The 23,083-nt window shown below is 35.2% G+C and overlaps 1 protein-coding gene across 14 annotated transcripts in view; it reads right to left on the minus strand.

The window, feature by feature from the left end:
* ZC3H13 (zinc finger CCCH-type containing 13) overlaps positions 1 to 23,083 on the minus strand; it is a 98,906-nt gene that overhangs the window by 60,017 nt on the left and 15,806 nt on the right. For all 14 annotated transcript variants that reach the window (XM_055244402.2, XM_055244407.2, XM_055244403.2 and 11 more), the window contains exon 5: positions 4,652 to 4,760. In XM_055244402.2, the coding sequence (XP_055100377.1) occupies positions 4,652 to 4,760 (109 nt within the window). The remainder of the gene's footprint in view (positions 1 to 4,651; positions 4,761 to 23,083) is intronic.

Below are 23,083 nucleotides of genomic sequence, written 5' to 3' on the forward strand. Positions count from 1 at the left end.
GAAAATAAAATGAACATTCAATTTATTCTTTTAAAAGACTGTTCTGCAACTCATAGAGTGGGAGACAATACTCACAATATATTTATATAGCTGATAAAAATCTCATATCCAGAAAACATAAAGAATTCCTCTAATTAACAAGAAAAAAAAAGGTAACACAATAGAAGAACGGCAAACATTTGGAATAGACGCTTCACAAAATAGAGTGTACAATGGTCAGTGAACATGGGAAAAAGTTTTCAACTTCATCAGGAAAATGCAAACTAAAACCACAGTAAGATACCACTACAAAATTTTAGAATAGCTACGATGAAAAAGGCAAAAATACCATATGGGTAACTGGTACAACCATTTTTGATTTGAAACTATCTACTAAAGAGGAACATATACATACTCCACAGCCCAGCAATTCCACTTCGAACTATAAACTCAAGAGGAATTGTGTCTGTACATGTTTACCAAAAAATATGTTTAAGAATAGTAATAGCACCTTATTATGCATAATAGCACCAAACTGGGAATTACTTGAATGTTCATCAACAGTAGACTAAATTATGGCATATTCCTACAATAAAACACTATACAGCAATAAGAATTAATGATGCAATAACAATGAATGATATGTGAAATAAAGTGCAACCTCAGATAATACTGTTAACAAAAGAAGCTAGGCACAAAAAGAGTACATGCTGTCAATTCCATTTATGTGGAGCTCAGACAGACAAAACTAATCAATGGTGCTAGAAATCAGGACAGTAGTTACCTTTGGGGGGTGAGGGTAGGGAGGAGTGACTAGAAGAAAACACAACGGGACTATAGGAAACTAGTAATTTACTACTTACTGATTTGAGTGGTTTTACAAATGTGTTGAGTTTGTGAAAATCCAGTGGGCTGGACACATATATTGTGCATTCCTCTGAACGTATAGTATACTTCAGTAGAAAAACTTTGTAAGAAAGATTATTCTTGCTTTAAAGTGGAGGATAAATTAGGAGACAAGACTACAAGCAAGGGATGGGATTAGGAGGTTATTTTGGTAAAATCTATTTATAGGCAATAAACAAATACCTTAAGAACTAGAATATTAGTAAATCAAGAGAAACAGATGGTTTTCAATGGTATTTGGTACATAAAAATATCTGGTAAATGCCTGGGTGGAGGGAAAGAAGGAGTGTCAGTGATGACTCTCAGGACTGTTGGTATCTGGTAGGAAAAGTGATGCCCCTAAGACTCAGACGGAGATGCCCAGTTGGTCAATGCTAAATTGAGAGCTCCAGATTTTGGAGTTACTACACATACGATGTTAATGAAGCACTGGGAGCATGACTTCATCTAGAAGGAAAAATTAAAAGTGAGAAAAGAAGATGGCTAGGCAATAGGAAAACAACCAAGTTTTAAAAGCTGTTCTTATAGACAAGTGATTCTCAGAGAGTGGTCTGAGGATACCTAGGAGGTCCCTGAGACAATTTCAGGAGTTCTACAAAATCAAACTATGTCTATAACACTACATTGTTTGCCTGGTGTACTCATTCTCCCATGAGTAGATAGTGGAGTTTCCCAGAATATGTGATGTGGTTAACAGGTGCAATGTAGAAGCAGGTAAGAAAATCTACCTATCAACTATTAAGCCAGATATTAAAACAATTTGCAAAATGATGCAAAACACTGCCACCTCCTCACAATTATTATTTTTTGCCTTGCAAAATAGTTATTTTTCATAAAAGCATATATTGGATTTTTATATGTCATTGTTAAATGAATGAATACATAAATATTTTAAAATTTTCTCAGGTTCATAATATGGCAGTTACGGAAACATAAAATACACAAGGACAAAAGTTATTTGGGGGTTCTGAAAAAGCATATAAAAGTGGCCTAAAAACCAGAAAGTTTATAAATATACCAATTTTTTCTGAATCCAGCTAAAATTGTTATTCCAGATAGAATAACAATGCAGAAGGTAAGTCTATGAAACCAGTTTAGTCTCACTATCCAGGGACTGGGGCACTTAACTCAATGCTTCAATATTCCCTCAACAGGTACTTTCAAATCACAGAGATACACAATGGTCAAAACCTGTGCGTTTCAATCAAGGAAAAGCATAAGAAATTCCTATTAAAGACATTTACACTCACCTTTTAAAAGAATTTCCTATATAAAAGGCTCTTGAAATAAAATCACTTTAGATTTTTTAAAAGAATATAGTTAAGTGCAAATCCTTGGGAATCAACATTTAACGGGCAGACAGAATACAAGGAGCCTCTATGTAAGACTGAAGGGCTTGAACAGGAAGATACAAAACTGAAGAGTGATAAATAGAAGCCAAAAGAAGAGTCTTTTTCAAGAAAACAGGAGCTCTTGATGTGTCAAATGCTGCAGAAGGGCCATTTAGGATAGTAACAAGTACATCTCCATTTATTCTGCAATGAGGAGGTCATTAGTGACTTTGAAAAGCAGTTTTAGTGGAGAGTTGGGTCAGAAGACTGAAGAATAAGTATCAGGTGAAACAGTATCAAGTAGAAACAGTAAGGTACAGAACTGTTTTAAGAATTTAGTTGTTAAGTAGGGATAAGCAGGATAGCGACTAACAGTAATATAGGCAGGAGAAAAAATAGATGTTAAAGATATAGAAGAGAGTGTATCATAAATGAACAAGATTGCTGAGGTGGGAGGAAATCAGATCTATAATACAAGGGAATTATTCATCAACCTTATACAGCAGGAAGGAGGTCTCTTACACAGAATAAGAGGGAAGTAAAAAAGTTTAGGCATGAATAAAAAATTAGTTTGAAGGTGTGGTAGGAGGAAGTTGAGGGAATTCCTAAAGATTTCCATCGTCTCTGCTTAGTAGATAGCAAAAAAGAGAAATGAAAGCATAGATTTATGGAGAAGGTTTGACATACCTACTAGGAAGAAAAAGAACAGACTTGGGCTTTTCTGAACCTTTGATATTTTCAACAATTATTAATTGTTGTAATGACAACAGAAAAAATTTTAAAGATAAGAAGTATCAAATACATTTTAAAATGTTTTTTATGCAAAAAAATTAAAATGAAAAGAAAGGATGCTTGGGTGTGTTAAGAGGTAATCCCTTAGTATTTAGGAAAAGTTAGCTCTCCAAACTTGAACAGTTATGGTTTATAGTATTTTATTTAAATATACTAGTCAACTAAAATGGGAGAGTATAGCTGCCTTTATTGCTATTTTGTAGAAGTGGTATTAGGTTGGATTACGAAATCCTGGGTAACCATAACAAGTTTCTTATTTGTTCTTAGAAGCAATTTTTTAACAGCACTGGCCAAAGATGGAACAGGTTTCCTTTAAGTACTGATGTAACAATTACTGGAAAGATGTATTTACAATACTTTACAAGTGTTAGTCTATTAAGTCTTCAGAGATAATTCTGAAATACAGTAGTTAATATTTTAGTCTTGTAGCTTCTCAGTTCTCTGTCATAAGGACTCAACTTGGCCACTGTAGCTCAAAAGCAGCCACAGACAATATGTAACCAAATGGATGGACATGGCTGTGTTCCAATAAAACTTTTCTTTGCAAAAACCAGTGACTGGCCCACACACTCTAGTTTTCTAATCCCTAGTCTAAGTTTTCAGCTGCTCACTGAAAAAGTTGCTTAAATTTTTAAGATCTTTAGTTTTGTCATCTGGAAGCAGAGTAACAAAGCTATTGAAATAATAAGACAATTACATAAATTACATTAAATTGTCCACCCCCACTCAATGCATTTAACAAATACAAGTTCTCTTTCTCTGTGTTTGGTAATATGACATTACGGTGCCCATCTTTCAGAACATCAAAGAGGTGGAGAAAACATTCAAGGGATGGAAAATAAATGCTTATTTGTTAAGATGATGACTCAAAAATGATTTTGCTCCCACCTCAGCTTCCCAAGTAGCTGGGATCACAGGAATGCAACACCATGTCAGGCTAATTTTTTTGTTCTTTTTAGTAGAGATGGGGTCTTACTTTGTTGCCCACACTGGTCTCAAACTCCTGGGCTAAAGCGGTACTCCAGCCTTAGCCTCCCAAAGTGCTGAGATAACAGGCAGGAGGATTGCTTGTCTTCAAGAGGCTAAGCTGCAGTGAGCCATGATCGTACCACTGTCCTCCAGCCTGGGTGACACAGTGAGACCATGTCTCAAGAAAAAAAATTTTTTTGCTAATTTTTTATTAATAAATCCAGGTCTCTTTCTTAATCTGATTTTGATTTCTTCTGAAAGATAAAAGTCAAACATTTCTTGGAAATAACTTTCCCAAGTCCTTAAGATTTAAAAATCTCATTTATAATATTTTATGTAAAACAAATATAGATTTCATTTTAAGCTTAGTGTTAGGAATTTTTAAATTTACATATGCAATACAATCCTGAAGGGCTGTAATGCTGCACAATAAAGTTCTAGAGGGAAAACTAGGAAGGGAAAATAAAAATATGCAACGCAAACCACTTTCTCTGCCTTTGTATAGCTACTATATGCCAGTTTTTGCCTTATAATTCAGTAAGATAGAAATATGTCAATAAGATGATTCTGAAACAAGAGGGAGATCACAGTCGAAAGGTGTTCTGAAGCCCACAAAAACTCTACAAAGTAAATAATCAAGAATTTGCCATTTAAACCAAGATTCTGAAACTCACCATCTCTATTAGTTTCCCATTCTACATTTTCTTCTTCACTTTCTGGAGTTCTCTCCTTAGTGATTTTTATGTCTTCCTTTTCCCTATGTCTCCCTCTTGAAGATTCTTTCTAAAAAAGTACATACATACATTCAGATTACTATATTTTAAAAAATTATGAGGTAGTTTGTTGTAATGAGAACATTTTAATTTCATTCATCTCTGTTTCATCAAAGAATCAGTTTTGTAAATAGTCACTTATCCACTAAGTAGAGAAAGTGACAAATTCTAGTTTAGCACCACAATGAAAAGACTATACTTCATCTATTTTACTAAAGAACAAAAACTTTACTAACCAAAAACTAAAAGAGATGTAGACTATACTACATCTATCTTACTAAAGAACAAAAGCTTTAAATATTAAAGAGTAGCTAAGATGTAAAAATACACAATGCAAATCTAATACTTTAACAAACTTGTGACATTCAGCTACATAGTAAGTTTCCATGTGAAAAACCACTGGGGAAAAGACAGTTTAAAATGAATAAAATACAATGGAAGGATTTCTAAGTGATTATATTTTAAAATGTCAAAAAAGGGCTAAACCATTCACCATAGACTTCTAAAAATAACTGATCTAGGACTTGTCATATAGTCAAGTAATTGCCATTTTCCTAGACACCCAAGGATAAATCCAAACTCATTTAATAGTATTATAAAGGTTTACAAAAAGATATTTTACCCATTTTGATGAGACCAAATGGTACCTAAAATAGTCAGTAAATTAGTCCTCACTACTGCTGCTAAAAAACAGGTTTTATATTTTATTTCAGGTATAAAAGCAGCTTACACACAAAAAAGGTCAAAATTAATTCAGATTATAAAAGTCAATTAAATGTCCTATTACATAAGAACTCCAAATCATATTTTACTAGGTGGTAAGAAAATAGAAGTTACCAGTGTTATATAATTGTTATCTTCTACCACAGTAAAAGTCTCACTTTTACTAACATTGTAAATACTATGAAAGACACTTACATACAAGGATATTAAGTGCTCAAATTTCTTTCTGAGCATTACTAATCATAAAATTTGGCTGCTTAAAACACAAATTAATTTCTCTTTGTAGTTTTCTTTTTAAAGAACTCTAGTATATATAACTGCCCCTAAATTCTACATATTTAGGCATGAAGTCATATTGTAAATATTACCGACAAAATTTGGATTTGATCGCTGGTAAGACAACAGAGGCTGACGAAAATAATTTTTAAGTTATATGAGAGTAAAACCTGCCATGAAAAAAATGATAAAGAGTCAAGAAAACAGAAATGGGCCTCTACTTGCACAGAAGACAAAAGGAAGAAATATAATTCACTTTTACTCTTAAAACATATTCTGTGGAACATCAATGAAGAACTATCCTACATCCCAAACAATTTTTGAATGTTCTGTGGATTAAACCCACTATAAATATACATTACTGAATAACTATACCAAAATATTTAATAGGAGGTTATCTCCAAATTATTAAATAACATATTCTGTGCTTTCTGTCCACTTAAAAGTATGTAAAATCCAACTGCAAGTCTAGTTAAAAGGGGTGTTAGAGCAGTAGTGCTGGTGCTGCAAAATCTATAAATTTGTAACTTTTTTTTTAATCAGATTTAGAGCCAGAAATGTTGTATCAATAAGTGTCATTAATAATGATGTATGTAAGTATTTCATATTTACCCTAAATATTAACATTATAATTTTTGAGTTGTCCATGCTTTTCAATATGACTCTGATGCTACTCCCAGAGATCATATATAACTTCTATTATTAGGTACCAGAGACTGAATGCAGGCTTAAACAGGTGATGGAATTTCAAGTTCTCACCTCAAATTATAATATAGGAAATTATTTTGGTAACATTTATTAAGAAGGTCTAGCTAATTTAAAAAATATCTTATTTCCTAATTTTCCCCACTGCAACAATGTGTAACTTGTTTAGGTATGTTATTCTTTTTATCAAACAAAGTTATTTCCCCTTTTCTCTTATATTCAAATAAATAGGGTATGGTATTACTCGCACAATGTAGTGTAGCACGGTCTACTATTCCACCTTGCCGTATTTCTTGAACAGAATGGCTTTTCATCTTCTCTTAAATCCAAACATGTTAATTAAAAGTATAACCTACTGATTACTATGTGTTCTAAATTAGTCATCCTGGAACATCTAAGTCTTGAAATACTTGAAGAACCACAGTATTTCAGCCAAAACCCTTGGGATCAGATACTTTAAGAGTTTAGAATTTTTTTTTTTTTTTTTTTTTTTTTTTTTTTTTTTTTTTTTTTTGCATTTCAAAGGATATTAAGTAGTACTACTGTTCCAGTGAAGTCTGGAACAGTAGCCTGTGACCAAACATACTAACACTTTTGCAGCAAAACACAGAGATTCACCACTTGTATAAAAACTGTAATTAAATTTATTTCAATTAAGACCAGGTTTTGCTCCCAAATGTCTGTGCCTTAGGAAAAATGTTTGGTTTTAAGTTTTTTGAATTTCAGAAACGATTTTAGATGTTTATATTACTTTCATTTCCACTCTCATACGCACGTTTATTTCTTGAACATTATATGTGTGGGCAGATTATGTTCATCATTAATTTTAGATAAAAAGCAAGCATTACAAAGAATACGAAACAAAAAGCAAGTGTCAAGGCTAAGAGAGTTGAGAACCATTATTAGTAACCAGAGTTTAAAAATGGTCAGGAGCCTGTGTAAGTAATATAATCCAACCTCCTACCCCATGCAGAACAATTTTCCATAATATTTGTATAGCTATGGAAGCCCTCTGTTAGAAGACTCTTGGGGGCAAAAATCTTAGCGCTCTAATGTTGCACCCTTTTGTCCCATTTCCAGACATTTCTAATTATTAGAAAATTATTTCTTACGCCCATTGCATCTTAACCTCTCTAGAGGTTCTATCTTTCTAGAATTTCTACTGATTGGGACTAGTTCTAACCTCTGGAATTATGCAAAACAAATCTAATACTTGTTTCACGTGCTAGCCCTTTCTTCATCTCTCTGTCATCTTCTCTGAGCATACTAATCAGCAAGTGTGCTTCAATGAAACATGATACCCCAAATTAATCTAGTCTTGTCAGAGCAGCATAAAGCATACGGCTTCCAACTCCCCTGACTTAGAATTGAAATTATACTTGTATTAATGAAGTCTAACTTGTTTTAGCAGAGAAGAATGGAGCTTCAACTAAGAAACTATAATCTCCTAAACTATACAAATTTGAACTATTATTTCACATAAAATGAAGTCTATAAATAGGGTAAACTTCAGGCCTAAGTGACTTAGTAACAGTGAAATCAGACCAAATATTCACTCGTTTTCATTTCTCACAGCTCCGCTATTCCTAATGTTGACTTCACATTAAAGCTTATTTCTTACCATAATAAGAAGCAATCTGGGTCTCCTCAATGTATCTCTCCCACAAGCACAAATAAGAATTCCTTCCTTCAGAGTGACTAGGCCAACTTCAGTCACATGGCCACCTATGAATGAATAACTGCTATCAAGGTAATAGCCATGGGATAAATGGCTTAGGCCTGCTTCCTGAATCAATTGAATTAGCAAGGAGAATCGGATTATTATAACTGGATTTGACTAATCAAGGCCCAGCCATGAAAGTGGGATCAATTCCCCAAATCACAATGCTGATACAAAATGAAAAAGTGGTGGAACAGGTTCTGCAGAATCCAAAGCGATCTGCCTGACACTTCATAGTACACTTCACTTCCTCATGGTACAATGCTACAGTTTTGATAACTTCAAAGGCTATAACAAGACAGAATTTCCAACTTAATAAAAATTTCTCCTTTACTATTCACATTTCCGACCCTTCTTCTAAGGTCTTTTTCCATCTTCCTGATGTATATCCTTTTAAATATTCTCTATTTAGTAAAGATCTGTTGGTAGTAAACACTCTCAATCTTATTTGAAAAGGTCTTTATTTCATTCTCATTCTTGAAAGCCAGACTTTGGTACATACTTTGGGTTGATAGGTTTATCTCAGTACTTTGAAAATATTATTTCACTGCCTTTTAGCTTCCATTGTTTGTTACTGATGTCATCCTGTTGCTTCTCTGCATGGGGATTTGTCTTTCTGTATCTAGACGTTTCTAGTATTTTCTCTATGTCTCTGATGCTTTGCAGTTTCATTATAACATTCTATCTGTGATGTACTGTACATCTTGTATCTATAGATTTATAGTTCATCAATTATGGAAAATTCTCAGCTACTATTTCTTAAAATGTTGCTTCTCCAACGTTCTTTTTTTTTTCTTCTGGGTTTCCAATTAGGTGCATATTGAATTTTCTAAGTATTTCCCCCATGTTTTTAAACCTTGTCAATACTTTCCATAACTTCTCTTTATGTGACGAATTCTGGAGAAATTCTTCAGCTGGCAACTACTGTCAGGTCAAGTCACCCTATTCTACACCAGTGCAATTAACTTTCCATGCCTAAAATCAACTCTATGTTTATCCCTAACAGTTTCTGAGCTTCCTATATAATCACACCTCTTATATTGGATTTAATTACATCTTTCCACAATTACTTGGAGAAATTTCCTTTGAAGTTAATATACAAAAATTATCTCAGAACATTTAGTCAAAGAATGACTCAATTATTTGTATGTCAATAACATTCTCACCTGCTACTAATATTCACTTATAAACATCTATACAAATCTATCCACTACTAAAGTTATCATTCAAGTAATAATTCCCTATTTATTATACTGACATCAGAGGATTTTAAACATTCAATGTTTTACACAAAACTTTGTTTTCTTCTCCTATCATCCGTCTATCTACCTATCTTATTGATCTTATCTATCTATCCATCCCATCTATCGATCTATCTACTTGAGACAGGGTCTTGTTCTATGATCCAGGCTGAAGAGCAGTGGTGCAATCATAGCTCACGGTAGTCTTGACCTCTTGGGCTCAAGCAATCCTCCTGCCTCAGCCTCCCATAGCTGGAACTACTGGTACGTACCACTATGCCCAGCTAATTAAAAAAATTTTTTTATTTGTAGAGACAGGGTCTATGTTGCCCAAGCTGGTCTTGAACTCTCGGACTCAACCAATCCTCCTACCTCAGCCTCCCAAAGTACTGGAATTACAGGCGTGATCCACGATACCAGGTCTAACCTCTCCTTTTATTTTAAAAGAATAATGCTATTCCAAATCCTGTTGCTCTAAAAATAAACTTAGTTTCATAGAACACTAACATTATCAATGAATTCCTGGATTTTCTTTGAACAGCTCTAGAATTAATGTCAATACCAATTTTTCTTCTCTGTCATTTACTGCCATGTGGTATCTCAAAATTATTAACAAGTGAAGCAACTATTATTAATTTCAAAAAGATTAGGGTTTCGACTTTAATGTTTTCAAACCTTTATAATTGGACACATCTGATTAAAGCTAAAAAAAAAAACTTTATTAATCTTGTAAAATGGCTCGTTGTGCTTTGGCCTGAACATTAGCCCAACAGCCTGCTCAGTCTATATATAGTATTAGAATATATATACCTAATATTTTGAAATTTTGAAATTATTCACAGATCTACAGTTTCAGATCCTTTCAATATTATAGAAACAGAGTCATTTAGTCCTACACTTAATGAAACTGTAGTTTATTTTGTTTATACTAAAGAAAAATACCCAAATAGGATTATTGGAGATTCTTTTTATGAAGTGCTCATATAAATTAAATTGGCTCATCTCAGAAAAAACAAGAAATATACAGATAACAAAAATAACATCATCTCTAAAAAGTACAAAAAGAATTAAAATGAAAGTTATTAATATTTCTGTATCTATGTACCCAATAATACAGTAGTGAAGAGCAGAAACTATAGGAGATGGAGTAAAAGAGACAGAAACCTACTACTAAGATACTTTAACATAATGTTCTCAAACCAAAATAGATCAAATAGAGAAGAATCTTAAAAATATAGGATGCCCGGCCAGGCGCGGTGGCTCAAGCCTGTAATCCCAGCACTTTGGGAGGACGAGGCAGGCGGATCACGAGGTCAGGAGATCGAGACCATGGTGAAACCCCGTCTCTACTAAAACTACAAAAAATTAGCCAGGCGTGGTGGCGGGCGCCTGTAGTCCCAGCTACTCGGAGAGGCTGAGGCAGGAGAATGGCGTGAACCCGGGAGGCAGAGCTTGCAGTGAGCCGAGATCGCGCCACCTGCACTCCAGCCTGGGGGACAGAGAAAGACTCCGCCTCAAAAAAAAAAAAAAAAAAAAAAAACAAAAAATATAGGATGCCCAAAGAATAGATGTTTTATATATATTTATAGAACCTAAAAACCAAGAACTAGAAAATATACCTTTTTTTTAAAGCATTGGTGGAAAATTGAGAAAAAGTGACTGTCTTAGGCTACAAAGAAAATCTCATCAAATTCAAAAATATGAAGAAAAACATGAAAGTTACTTTTTAAAAATCAAAAGAAAACACACATACACACATAAAAAACAAAAGGCCCTTCAACCTGAAAATTTTAAAACATTCCATTAAACAATTCTTAGATAATGGCTGGAATCCAAATCTAAAGAGGAGAATTTCCTGAAAATAACTGTCATAGTTTGACATGAGATCCATGAGATTCAGCTAAAGCAGTTAACTGATGAGAACTTACAGCATTAAAGAACGTAAATAAAAATGAAAACAAATGTTCAACAAATTCAACAACAACAAAAAAGCAACCAAAGAAGAAATTTAAAGACCCAGAAATAAATGTTAGAAAGCACAAAGAAGGAACTAATACACAAAATGTAAAAGCTGATTCTCTGAAAATAAACCACTGGCTAATCTAAACAAGAAAAAAGGGAGAAAGCACAAATTCAAAATCCTAAATGACAAAGTAAAAGCATCTCTAAGAACAAAGCAAAATGAAAAAACAAAACTATGAGGTGTTTTTTATTTATTTATTTATTTATTTTTGAGACAGGTTCTAGCTCTGTTACCCAGGCTGCGGTACACTGGCGCAATCTTGGCTCACTGCAACCTCTGCTTCCTGGGCTCAAGCCATCCTCTCACCTCAGCCTCCTGGGTTGCTGGGACTACAGGCACACACCATTACACCCAGCTAATTTCTGTACGTTTTGTAGAGATCGGAGTTTTGCCATGTTGCCCAGGCTGATCTTGAACTTCTGAGCTCAAGCAATCTGCCTGCCTTGGCCTCCCAAAGTGCGGGATTACAGGCATGAGACACTGTGCCCGGTGAGATACTGTGTCTGGTGAGATTTCTTTACATAACTCTATGCAAACAAGTTTGAAAACTTAGATGAAAAAAGGATAAAATTTCTAGAAAAATACTATTTGCCAAAACTGACTTTAACAGAACCAAAAGTCTACATCATTTTTCAAAGAAAAAATAAAGCCAGTTAAAGATTTCTTTCATAAAATAGTACCACACCCAGTGGGTTTCACAGGGGAATTTTACCAATCCATTAAAGAGCAGAAAATCTAAATGCATTTAAAATATCCCAGAGTAAAGAACTGGGAATATTTTGTTATTATCTGTATTATAGATGAAGTAGTACAGTGCTGTTTCAAAGCAGACCTGAATTAGCTGTAAATGTACATTGTAAACTCTAGGGTAACCACCAAAAAAAGTAGAAAAAAGAAGTATAATTGATATGCTAAAAAAGAATGAACAAAGAATCACATAAATGCTCAACTAAAACCACAAATTTTAAAGCAAAAAAGGCACAAAACAAGTGAGAACAAAAACAGGAACAAAGAACAATGGCAATGAAGAGAAAACAGTAACAAATATTGTAGATATTAATTCAACTATATCAACAATCACTTTAAACATCAATGGTCTAAATGCACCAATTAAAACATAGATATTCTCAGAATGGATGAAAAAACAAGACCCAATGGTATGTTGTCTACAAGAAACCCACATATAAACACATCTATTAATAGATTAAAAGTAAAGGAATGAAGAAAGGTATACTATGCTAACACTAATCAAAAAAGAGTATGAGTAGGTATATTAATTTCAGACAGAGTAGACTCTGGAGCAAGGTTAAGTTATCAGAGACAAAGAGGAGCATTGCATAATGATACAGAGGTCCAGTCTGCAAAAATACGTAACAATTCTTATGTGTATGACCCTACCATCAAAGCATCAAAATACCTGAGGCAAAAACTGATAAAATTGCAAAGAGAAATTCACTATTATGGTTGAGGATTTCACACCCTTCCATCATAAATGGAAAGATTCAGCAGGATGTCAGTAAAAACATAGTTGAATCAACAGCACCATCAACAAAACTGATATAATTGATTATAGATGGCTTTACCTAACAACAGCAAAATACACATTCTTCTCAAGCGCATACAGATCATTCATCATGACAGATCACATTCTGGGCCATAAAACACACTTAACAAATGTAAAAGAAATCATACGGCGCAGGCCCAGCCAGCGGAATCCCCTGCGCCCGCGCCATGTCAAAGAAAAAAGGACTGAGTGCAGAAGAAAAGAGAACTCGCATGACGGAAATATTTTTTGAAACAGCTGGAGTATAGTCGGCTCGCTGCAGACTCCCTGCCTCTGGCTCCCGTGATTCTCCTGCCTCGGCCTGCGGCCTGCCTGGGATTGCAGGCGCACGCCACCACCCCTCCCTGGTTTTTGTCCTTTGGCTGGAGGTGCGGTTTCACCATGGTGGCCAGGCTGGTTTCCAGCTCCTGACCTCGAGTGCTCTGCCCACCTCGGCCTCTCGAGGTGCTGGAACTGCAGACGGAGTCTCGCTCACTCGGTGCTCGGTGATGCCCGGGCTGGAGTGCAGTGGCGTGGTCTTGGCTCGCCGCAGCCTCCGCCTCCCAGCCGCCTGCCTTGGCCTCCCAGGGTGCTGGGATTGCAGCCTCTGCCCAGCCGCCGCCCTGTCAGGGAGGTGGGGAGCGTCTCTGCCCGGCCACCCATCGTCTGGGATGTGAGGAGCGCCTCTGCCTGGCCGCCCCGTCTGGGAAGTGAGGAGCGCCTTTGCCTGGCCGCCCCGTCTGGGAAGAAGTGAGGAGCGCCTCTGCCCGGCCGCCCCGTCTGGGAAGTGAGGAGCGCCTCTGCCTGGCTGCCCATCGTCTGGGATGTGAGGAGCGCCTCTGCCTGGCGGCCCCATCCGGGAAGTGAGGAGCGCCTCTGCCCCGCCGCCCTGTCTAGGAAGTGAGGAGCGCCTCCGCCCAGCCGCCACCCCGTCTAGGAAATGAGGAGCGTCTCTGCCCGGCGGCCCCATCTGGGATGTGGGGAGCGCCTCTGCCCGGCCGCCCCGTCTGGGAGGTCTACCACGGAGGCCAGATGCAATGTGGGGGCTGGACGTGGTGGCTCACGCCTGTAGTCCCAGCACTCTGGGAAGCCGGGGCAGGTTGATCACTTGATGCTAGGAGTTCGAGACCAGCCTGGCCAGCATGGCGAAACAACCAACCAACCAACCAACCAACCCAGCGACAACAAAACAGGTCTACCCTGGAGTCATACTCTAATTTTTTCTATGTTCTTCCCTTTCTGATCCTTTATCCCACTTGCTTTTTCTTCCTCTTCCTTCTCCTTCTTCTTTGTCAAATAGAGGATTGAGTTATTATCATTGATCCATACAAAGTCTCTCTCATTTATTTTCTTTAATTCCCACCCCCCATTTCTATTCCCCGTCTTCCCATGTGCAACCTTCCTAATATGTTTGATATGCATCTTTTTGTTTGTATGTATTTTTAGAAAATGTTTACTGTTTTGTGTGCAAAAAAAATTAATAAAAGAAAAAAGAAATCATACAATGTCTGCTTTCAGCCACAATGAAATTAAACTAGAAATCCATAACAGAAAGATTAGGAAAATCCCCAAATGCTTAGAAATTAAACAACACAATTTTAATAAACACATTGGTCAAAGAAGAAATTGCAAAAGAAATTTTAAAATATTTTAAGCTAAATGAAAATAAAAATATAACTTATGACAATTTGTTGGATGTAGTAAACACCGTACCCAAAGACATATTTATAGCACTGAATGTATATATTAGAAAAGACAACCAAAAATCATTAATTTAAGCTTCCACCTTAGAAAACAAGAAAAAAAACAAATTAGACCCAAAGTAAGCAGAAGAAAATAAACTTAAAAATTAGAATGAAAAAAGTCAATGAAATTGAAAACAGAAATTGAATAGCGAAAAATTAGCAAAACCAAATGCTGTTTTCTTTGAAAAGATCAATAAAATTAATCAGCTTCTAGCCAGGCTAATTAAGAAAAAAGAGAGAAGACATAAATTACCAATAGAAGAAACAAAGGAAGGGATCTCACTACAAATCCCATGAACATTAAAAACATGATAAAGGAATACTATGAACAACACATGAATACAAACTTGACAACCTAGATGAAATAGGCCAATTCTTGAAAAATGCAAGGTGCCAAAACTCACACAAGGAGAAACAAACAATTTAAATAGGTATATATTTTAAAAATTGAATCAATAATTAATAACCTTTCAAAACAGAAAGCACCAGATGGTTTGTAGGTAAAGTCTACCAAATATTTCTGGAAGAAATTATACCAATTCTCTATAATCTCTTCAGAGATAGAAGAGACAGACTACTTCTTTTTTTTTTTTTTTTTTTTTTTGAGAAGGAGTCTTGATCTGTCACCCAGGCTGGAGTGCAGTGGCGCGATCTCGGCTCACTGCAAGCTCCGACTCCCGGGTTCACGCCATTCTCCTGCCTCAGCCTCTCCGAGTAGCTGGGACTACAGGTGCCCGCCACCACGCCTGGCTAATTTTTTGTATTTTTAGTAGAGACAGGGTTTCACCGTGGTCTCGATCTCCTGACCTCGTGATCCGCCCGCCTTGGCCTCCCAAAGTGCTGGGATTACAAGCGTGAGCCACCGCGCCCGGCCCGGACTACTTCTTGACTCATTCTATGAGGTCAGCATTATCCTAATTCTGAAACCAGACAAAGACATTACGAAGAAACTAAAGACCAATATCTCTCATGAATAATAGCAAAAATCCTTATCGAAAATATTAGCAAATCAAAAAGTAACTATATAAAATGATGGATATGGAAATCTGCTTGACTGAGGGAATCATTTCACTATGTATATTTGTATCATAACATGTACAAATTAGATATAATTTTAAAAGTCTAACTTAGTAAAAAGTTCGCAAATCAAATCCCACAATATATACCACAACCAAGAAGAATTTATCCTAGTATGCAAGGCTGGTTCAACATTCAAAAATCAATTAACGTAACCCACCACATCAAGAGACTAACAAAACTCACATGATTATATCAATAGCTACAGGAAAAGCATTTGATAAGGTCCAACACTCAGACATAATAAAAACTCTTGGTAAATTAGAAACAGAGGCGAATTTCCTCAACCTGATAAAGATCATCTACAAAAAACCCTACGGCTAATGTCATACCTAATGGTGAAAAATGAGTTTTCCTGCTAACATGAGAAACAAGGCAAGGATGTTCCCTCTCACTATTCCTTTTCATCATACTGAAATTCCTATCTAATGCAGTAAGACAAGAAAAGGAAATAAAAAGAATACAGATTATTAAGAAGAACAAAAGTGTCTGCAGAAGACATGATTGTCTATGTAGAAATTCTGAAAGAACTAACAGAAGAACTTCAGGAATTAGTTCTTTTTTCAAGATCTTCCTATAAAGTTCAAGAACTTCAAGACTTCCTATAAAGCTATAGCAATCAAGACTGTGGGTAGGCAAAAGAACCGATAAATAGATTAGTTCAGGTTGCAGAATACAAGGCTAATATACATAAAAGTCAATCACTTTCCTATATACACCTGTAAGTGAAATTTAAAATTAAAACACAATACCATTTTCATCAGTATACAAAAAAATGAAATAATTAAGGATAAATCTAGCAAAATATGTACAAGACATATATGAGGAAAATTACAAAATTGATTAAAGAAATCAAAGAACTAAATAAATGAAGAGTTATTCCATGCTCTTGGACAGAAGACTACATATCTGTCAAGATGTCAGTTCTTCCCAAATAGATTAAATATAATCCCCACCAAAAAACCCCAGCAAGTTACTTTGTAGATACTGACATACTGATCCTATATGGAGACTCGAATAGCCAACACAATACTGAAGAACAAAGTCATGAGATTGACACAACCTAACTTCAAGACTTGCTATAAAGCTATAGCAATCAAGAGTGTGGGATGGGCAAAAGAAATGACAAATAGATCAGTGGTAAATAATAAGAGCCCAGAAATAGGCTCCCACAAATATAGTCAACTGATCTTTAACAAAGAAGCAAAACCAGTTCAATGAAAAAAGGATAGTCTTTTCAACAAACCATGCTGAAACAACTGGACAACCAAATGCAAAAAAAAAAAAAAGAATCTAGACATAGACCTCACAGCCTTCACAAAAATTAACTTAAAATGGATCATAGATCTTAACTTAAGAAAAAAAAAATAAAGCTCCTAGAAAGTAACGTAAGAGAATATCCAGATGACCTTGGGTACGGCAATGACATCTTAGACACATCATCAAACTATAATCCATGAAAGAAATAACTGATAACTGGACTTCATTAAAATTAAAAGCTTCTACTCTATTAAAAAAACCATCAAAATAATAAGACAAGTGATAGACTAGGAAAAATAAGCTCAGAAGTCATATTCAATAAGGACTGTTACCAAAAACATACAAGGAACTCTTAAAATTGAATAATAAGAAAACAACCTGTTTTTAAAAATGGGCAAAAGACCTGAACAATCTCACCAAAGATATACAGATGGCAAATAAGTATATGAAAAGACGCTCAACAGCTTATCTAATAAGGAAATACAAAGTAAAACCACAAAAAGATACCACTACACACCTATCTGAATAGTCAAAATTCAATTCACTGACACCAATAAATGCTGGCAGGATGTGGAGGAACAAAAACTCGTTCATTGCTGGTGGAAATATAAAATGATACAGCCACTAGAAGATAGTTGGCAGTTTTTTACAAAACTAAACAAATTCTTACCATACGATCCATTAATTACACTCCTATTTACCCAAAGAAGTTGAAAACATATGTCCACACAAAAATCTGCACACAGATGTTTATAGCAGCTGTATTCATAATTGCCAAAACTTGGAAGCAACCAACATGTCCTTTGGTAGGTCAATGGACAAATAAACAGAATAGCCAAACTTTACACTACGGACTATGAGTAATAATAATGTGTCAGTGTAAGGTCACTGATCGCAACAAATGCACCACTAATGCGAGACACTGATAGTGGTCCAAGTCCTGCATATGCTGGGGGAGGAAGTGTTATGGGAAATCTCTGTATTTACCATTAACTTTTGCTGTGATCCTAAAACTGTATAAAACATAGCGTTTCTCTAAAACCAGAAAAGTGACAAGTAAAATTATCTGTACTTGATATCTTAAGTAAAAGATTTTCCCTAAAATATAGAATTTTTAAAACAGAGAAGAAAAAGACCGGAAAAAAAATAAAAAACACAGAGAGAGAAAATGGGCAGGGGATACAGTAAATTACCTGTAAATATATGAAGATGCCCAACCTCACTCACAAGAGAAACATAATTAAAACTATGATGAAATAACATTTTTATGAAATTGGCAAAAAGACAAGTTTGAAAACACATACTAACTAAGCAAAGATGAAGTAAGTTGGCTCTGTGTGCTGCTGGCAACAATGCAAATGTCATTATGTAGTAAGATTATGTAGGCATTTACCCTTTGACACAGCAATCCCATTTCTAGAGATTTATATTTCCCTAAGACAGACACAAAAATACAAAATAACAATTGCATATATTCCCTGTAGCTCTACTTTTAGTGGCAAGACTGAAATAACCTAAATTCTCCACTAATAGAAGACTGGTTGAATAATGTACCATACAATCACACAATGAAATACTATGTAACTATAAAAAAGCTTAAGATATAGCTTTGCATACTGCTATAGAATGATCTCTGGTACAGTGTTAAGTTAAAAAAGCAAGGTGAAGAAAAATGTATATAGTAACGCTACCTTTTATCTAAGAAAAAGAAAAAAGATTATATATACACTAATTTGTGTGTGCATATATATGTATGTAAATACTAAATATATATATTATATGTGTGTATTAAAACAGCAGGATTACCCAAAAACTAATAAATGTGGTTACCTATAGGGAAAAGGGTACAGCAATCATGGGACAGAAGTTAGACTTTTCTGAATGTAAAACTGTTTTGTAAATTTAGCTTTGAAATCATGTAAACATTTTATATAATTAAAAAATGAAAGAAAAAATCTAAAAACTTCAAAATTACTTTTAATTATCTGATTATTTCAGTTAACCCAACTAAGTATCAATTTGGTGGTTTAACCACATAGAGAAGACCTGTTTCAAGTAACTTAAAATATACGAATTTGACTATATATTCCTAATAGTCAGATTTAACAATATTATCCTAATAGGATATATCTTAAGAACTATATAGAAACCTTAAGTTCAGCTCAGTATAACACTATTAGCAATAATATAGTTGTTATTCTGAAACTATTAAATGTCATGTAAGGTCAAGCAAATGAGTAATGTCAACAGGGACCAAAATTTTCAGCAGAAGAGAAAAATCATACAACTAATAAAATCAAAGTTAAGTCCTGCAGTCCAAATCTGAATTATTTGAATTCATGTTTGTTTGTTTTTAAAGAGAAGATCTATGCGAATTTCCTAGGTATACCTACAGAAAAGCCCCAAAGACAATGACTAATCTAGTGGTAAAAGCTTTCAAGTACTCTCAGTAAAAAGAACCAAGTTTTTTGAGGAAAATGGCTGATTCCACATATAAAGTATGAAATACACAATGTGCTGGGAATACGTGATCTTCGTAGAAACAAAGAAACTACAGAGGATTACTAAAGTGGTGTCAAAACAACATGATATAACCGGACTTCATTCAAGTTGAAAGACATTTTGAAAGACACCACACACACACAAAAAAAGGCAGGCTGCACACTGGGAAAATGTATTTGCAATACATATATCTCACAAAGGATTGGTATACAGAATATTACAAATTGGTAATAAGACAAAGAGCCTAATTTATGAGCAAAAGATGTTAACAAATAAACAATTAGCCAATAAAAGATATACACAAGATCAAAAATAGCCAATAAACATATGAAAAGATGTTCAACATCACTAACCATCAAGAAATGAAAATTAAAACTACTATATACCCACTTGAAGGGCTAACGTGAAAAAGACCAACAATGCCAAGTGTTGGTAAGAATACAGAGAGAAACTTATTCAGTGTAGGTGGAGATGCAAAATGGAACAACCACTTCAGAAAACTGTTCAGCAGTTTCTTATAAAGTTAAAAATATACATAAGACACAGTTCTACCCCTAGATATTTAACAAAAGAAAACTTTTCCACACAAAAACATATATACACATGTTGATAGCAGCTTTATTCATAATAGCTGAAAACTAGAAACAATCCAAATGTCCATCCATTGGAGAATGGCTAAACAAATTTTGATATATCCATCTAATAGAACATGAATCAGCAATAAAAGGAATGAACTACTGACATATGCAACAATGTGGTTGAATTTGGAAAGTACTATGCTGAAAGAATCAAGACATGGGAATATACATGATTCCATTACAGTGACAGATCAGAGGTTACCAGGAGTGAGTTTGGGAGGCGACTGATGACAAAAAGGCATGAAGATATGTTTTGGGTTGACAGATATGTTCTGTATCTTGACTGTGGTGGTAGTTACACAGGTGGCACATCTGTCAAGACTCAAACTGTATACTTAAAATGGGTGCATTTCAATGTTTGAACATTATATTTCAATAAAGTAAATAAAAAAAAAGGCTCAGGATCCAATACAAAGATCACCCACAAGCTAAGGAAGGGACATCTGGACATAAAAATACTAATAGTGGAAATGGATTACAGTTAGAGAAATCAGTAAAAACTCATGGTTAGCTTAATATAGATAACAGATGGTCGATAGAAATATTTATATATACCAGTTAGTATACACGCATATATTTATTTGCTCTGCTAGCTGAGAGGTCCTAAAAGAAACAATACCCCAGTAGCACAAACACAGCTAACGCCCAGGTTGCGGTTACTAATACCATTCTGCAATAAAAGAAACCAGGGCACATGCACATGCTCATTCCCTTGCTGTGTGTGCCAGTGTGCAAATATCTCAGAATACTAACCCTTGGAATTCAGTTATCAGGCCGTGAGGAAGCCCAAGCTATCCAAGTGAAGAGACCACATACAGACAAACAGAGGCCTCTAGCTGACAGCCAGCATCGACTGCCAGACAGGTGAGTGAATAAACCTTCAAGTGATTCCAGCCTACGTGCTTCCAGTACATCAACTGAGGCCCACACATCAAGAGAAAAGACATCCCTGCTGTGCCCTTTCTGAATTCGTGACAGAATTTGAGCACATAATAAATGGTTGTTTTACGTCAAGGAATAACAACTGGAACAACTCTCAATGCTATCAAAGAATACATTTGCAGATCATACTAGGCTAAAACTTAAAAGTTTTTTCCATATAAAATGAAAATATATAGCTATGTTGGAAAATCACCATAATTATCTCTGTACTACATATTCATTACCAAATTTCTACGGTGGTAGATACACTGTATCTCTACTTATACTCTTATCCTTCTAAGCCTTTTGAAATAAACAAACAACACTCATTTGATCTATTTACCCCTACAGTGATCAGCTTCCTAAATTTTTACTTTGGTGACTTTCTATTATTTCTATTTTGCATTTAAACTATGTTTTATTATTTCCAAAGAATTTTATACGTACTTCTTCACTTGGTTCTCATCATAATTTGTGATAAACTGGGGCAGGTACATCTATCCTACAAGTTAAAAGACAAAGTCAAGAGACTTACTCAAGATATAGTTAGTAACAATGTTAAGGCCTTGTAACTTAAAAGTCCTCCACTGCAGGAGTCCTGCTAATTCTAACAGCTACAGTATTATCCCTTCCCCTAGAGTCAGTGCCATTTTTTTTTTTCTCATCTAGTCAGAAATATCAAGATGCAGAAAAAGAACAAGGTAAGGCCAAGTGCAGTGGCTCACCACTGTAATCTCAACATTTTTGGAGGCTGAGGCAGGAGGATTGTTTGAGCCTGGGAGGTGGAGGCTGCAGTGAATCATGTTTGCATCACTGCACTTTAGCTCGGGAGGGAGAGCAAGACTCCATGTCAAGAAAAAAAAAAAAAAAGAACAAGATAGGGGATGTCAGGGGGCAGTAAGAGAACTGAGGAGGCAACTGTGAAACAAAACTAAAAATTGCATGGGCATTCTAGAAGGTACAGTTTCCAGAGACAATAAACTTCATAATAGAAATACATTTTCAATTCAGTATAAGACACCTGGAATAGGTAGGTTTAAAGTTGGATAATCAACTTGAGATCCACCTATAGACTGAGAATTGAAAAAGTAATTTGACTGTAGTCATCTTAAATAAATTCAGGATAAATATCAAGTCTAAACAAATGATCTGTTTGAAGGTAAGCAATTAGGTTGGGGTGGGGCAGGAAACATAAACAAATGACAGAAATGGTCCTTTGAAAAAATAGTGGACAAGGCAAAGAGAACAACATTGTGAAGTCTCAAAAGAAAAACCTCGAGGTGGAAAAGAAAAAAAACAAAACCTCTAAAAATTACTTTTTCAGGAACCAGAAAAAGTTATTAAAATAACGGGTTAAGAAAAAGTATTTAACCAGTTGAAATAATTAACATTTAGAAAATTAACATCAGTTAAAATATTATTCCAACTGTTGTTTTTGTTTTGTTTTGTTTTTTTGAGACAGAGTCTTACTCTGTCACCCAGGCTAGCATGATCTCAGCTCACTGCAACCTCCGCCTCCCAGGCTCAAGTAATTCTCCTGCCTCAGCCTCCCGAGTAGCTGGGATTATAGGCATGAGCCACCACACCTGGCTAATTTTTGCATTTTTAGTAGAGACGGGGTTTCGCCATGTTGGCCAGTCTGGTCTCAAACTCCTGGCCTCAAGTGATCTGCCCACCTCAGCCTCCCAAAGTGCTAGGATTACAGGCATGAGCCACTGCACTCAGCTACCCCAATTGTTTTAATATTGTATATGAGGATGAATAAACAACAACAAAAAACAACACTTTAAAAACAAAGATCATGAAAAAGTTCTGGAAATGAATGGTGGTATCAGTTGCATAACAGTGTAAATGTACTTAATGCCAATAAACTGTGCATCAAAAAATTGTTAAAATAGTAAATTTTATGTGTATTTTACCACAATAAAAAAATGAAAATAAAAACAAAGATCAATAAAG

The sequence above is a fragment of the Symphalangus syndactylus genome, chromosome 15, assembly GCF_028878055.3.
Source record: "Symphalangus syndactylus isolate Jambi chromosome 15, NHGRI_mSymSyn1-v2.1_pri, whole genome shotgun sequence".
NCBI classification, from domain to species: Eukaryota; Metazoa; Chordata; class Mammalia; order Primates; family Hylobatidae; genus Symphalangus; species Symphalangus syndactylus.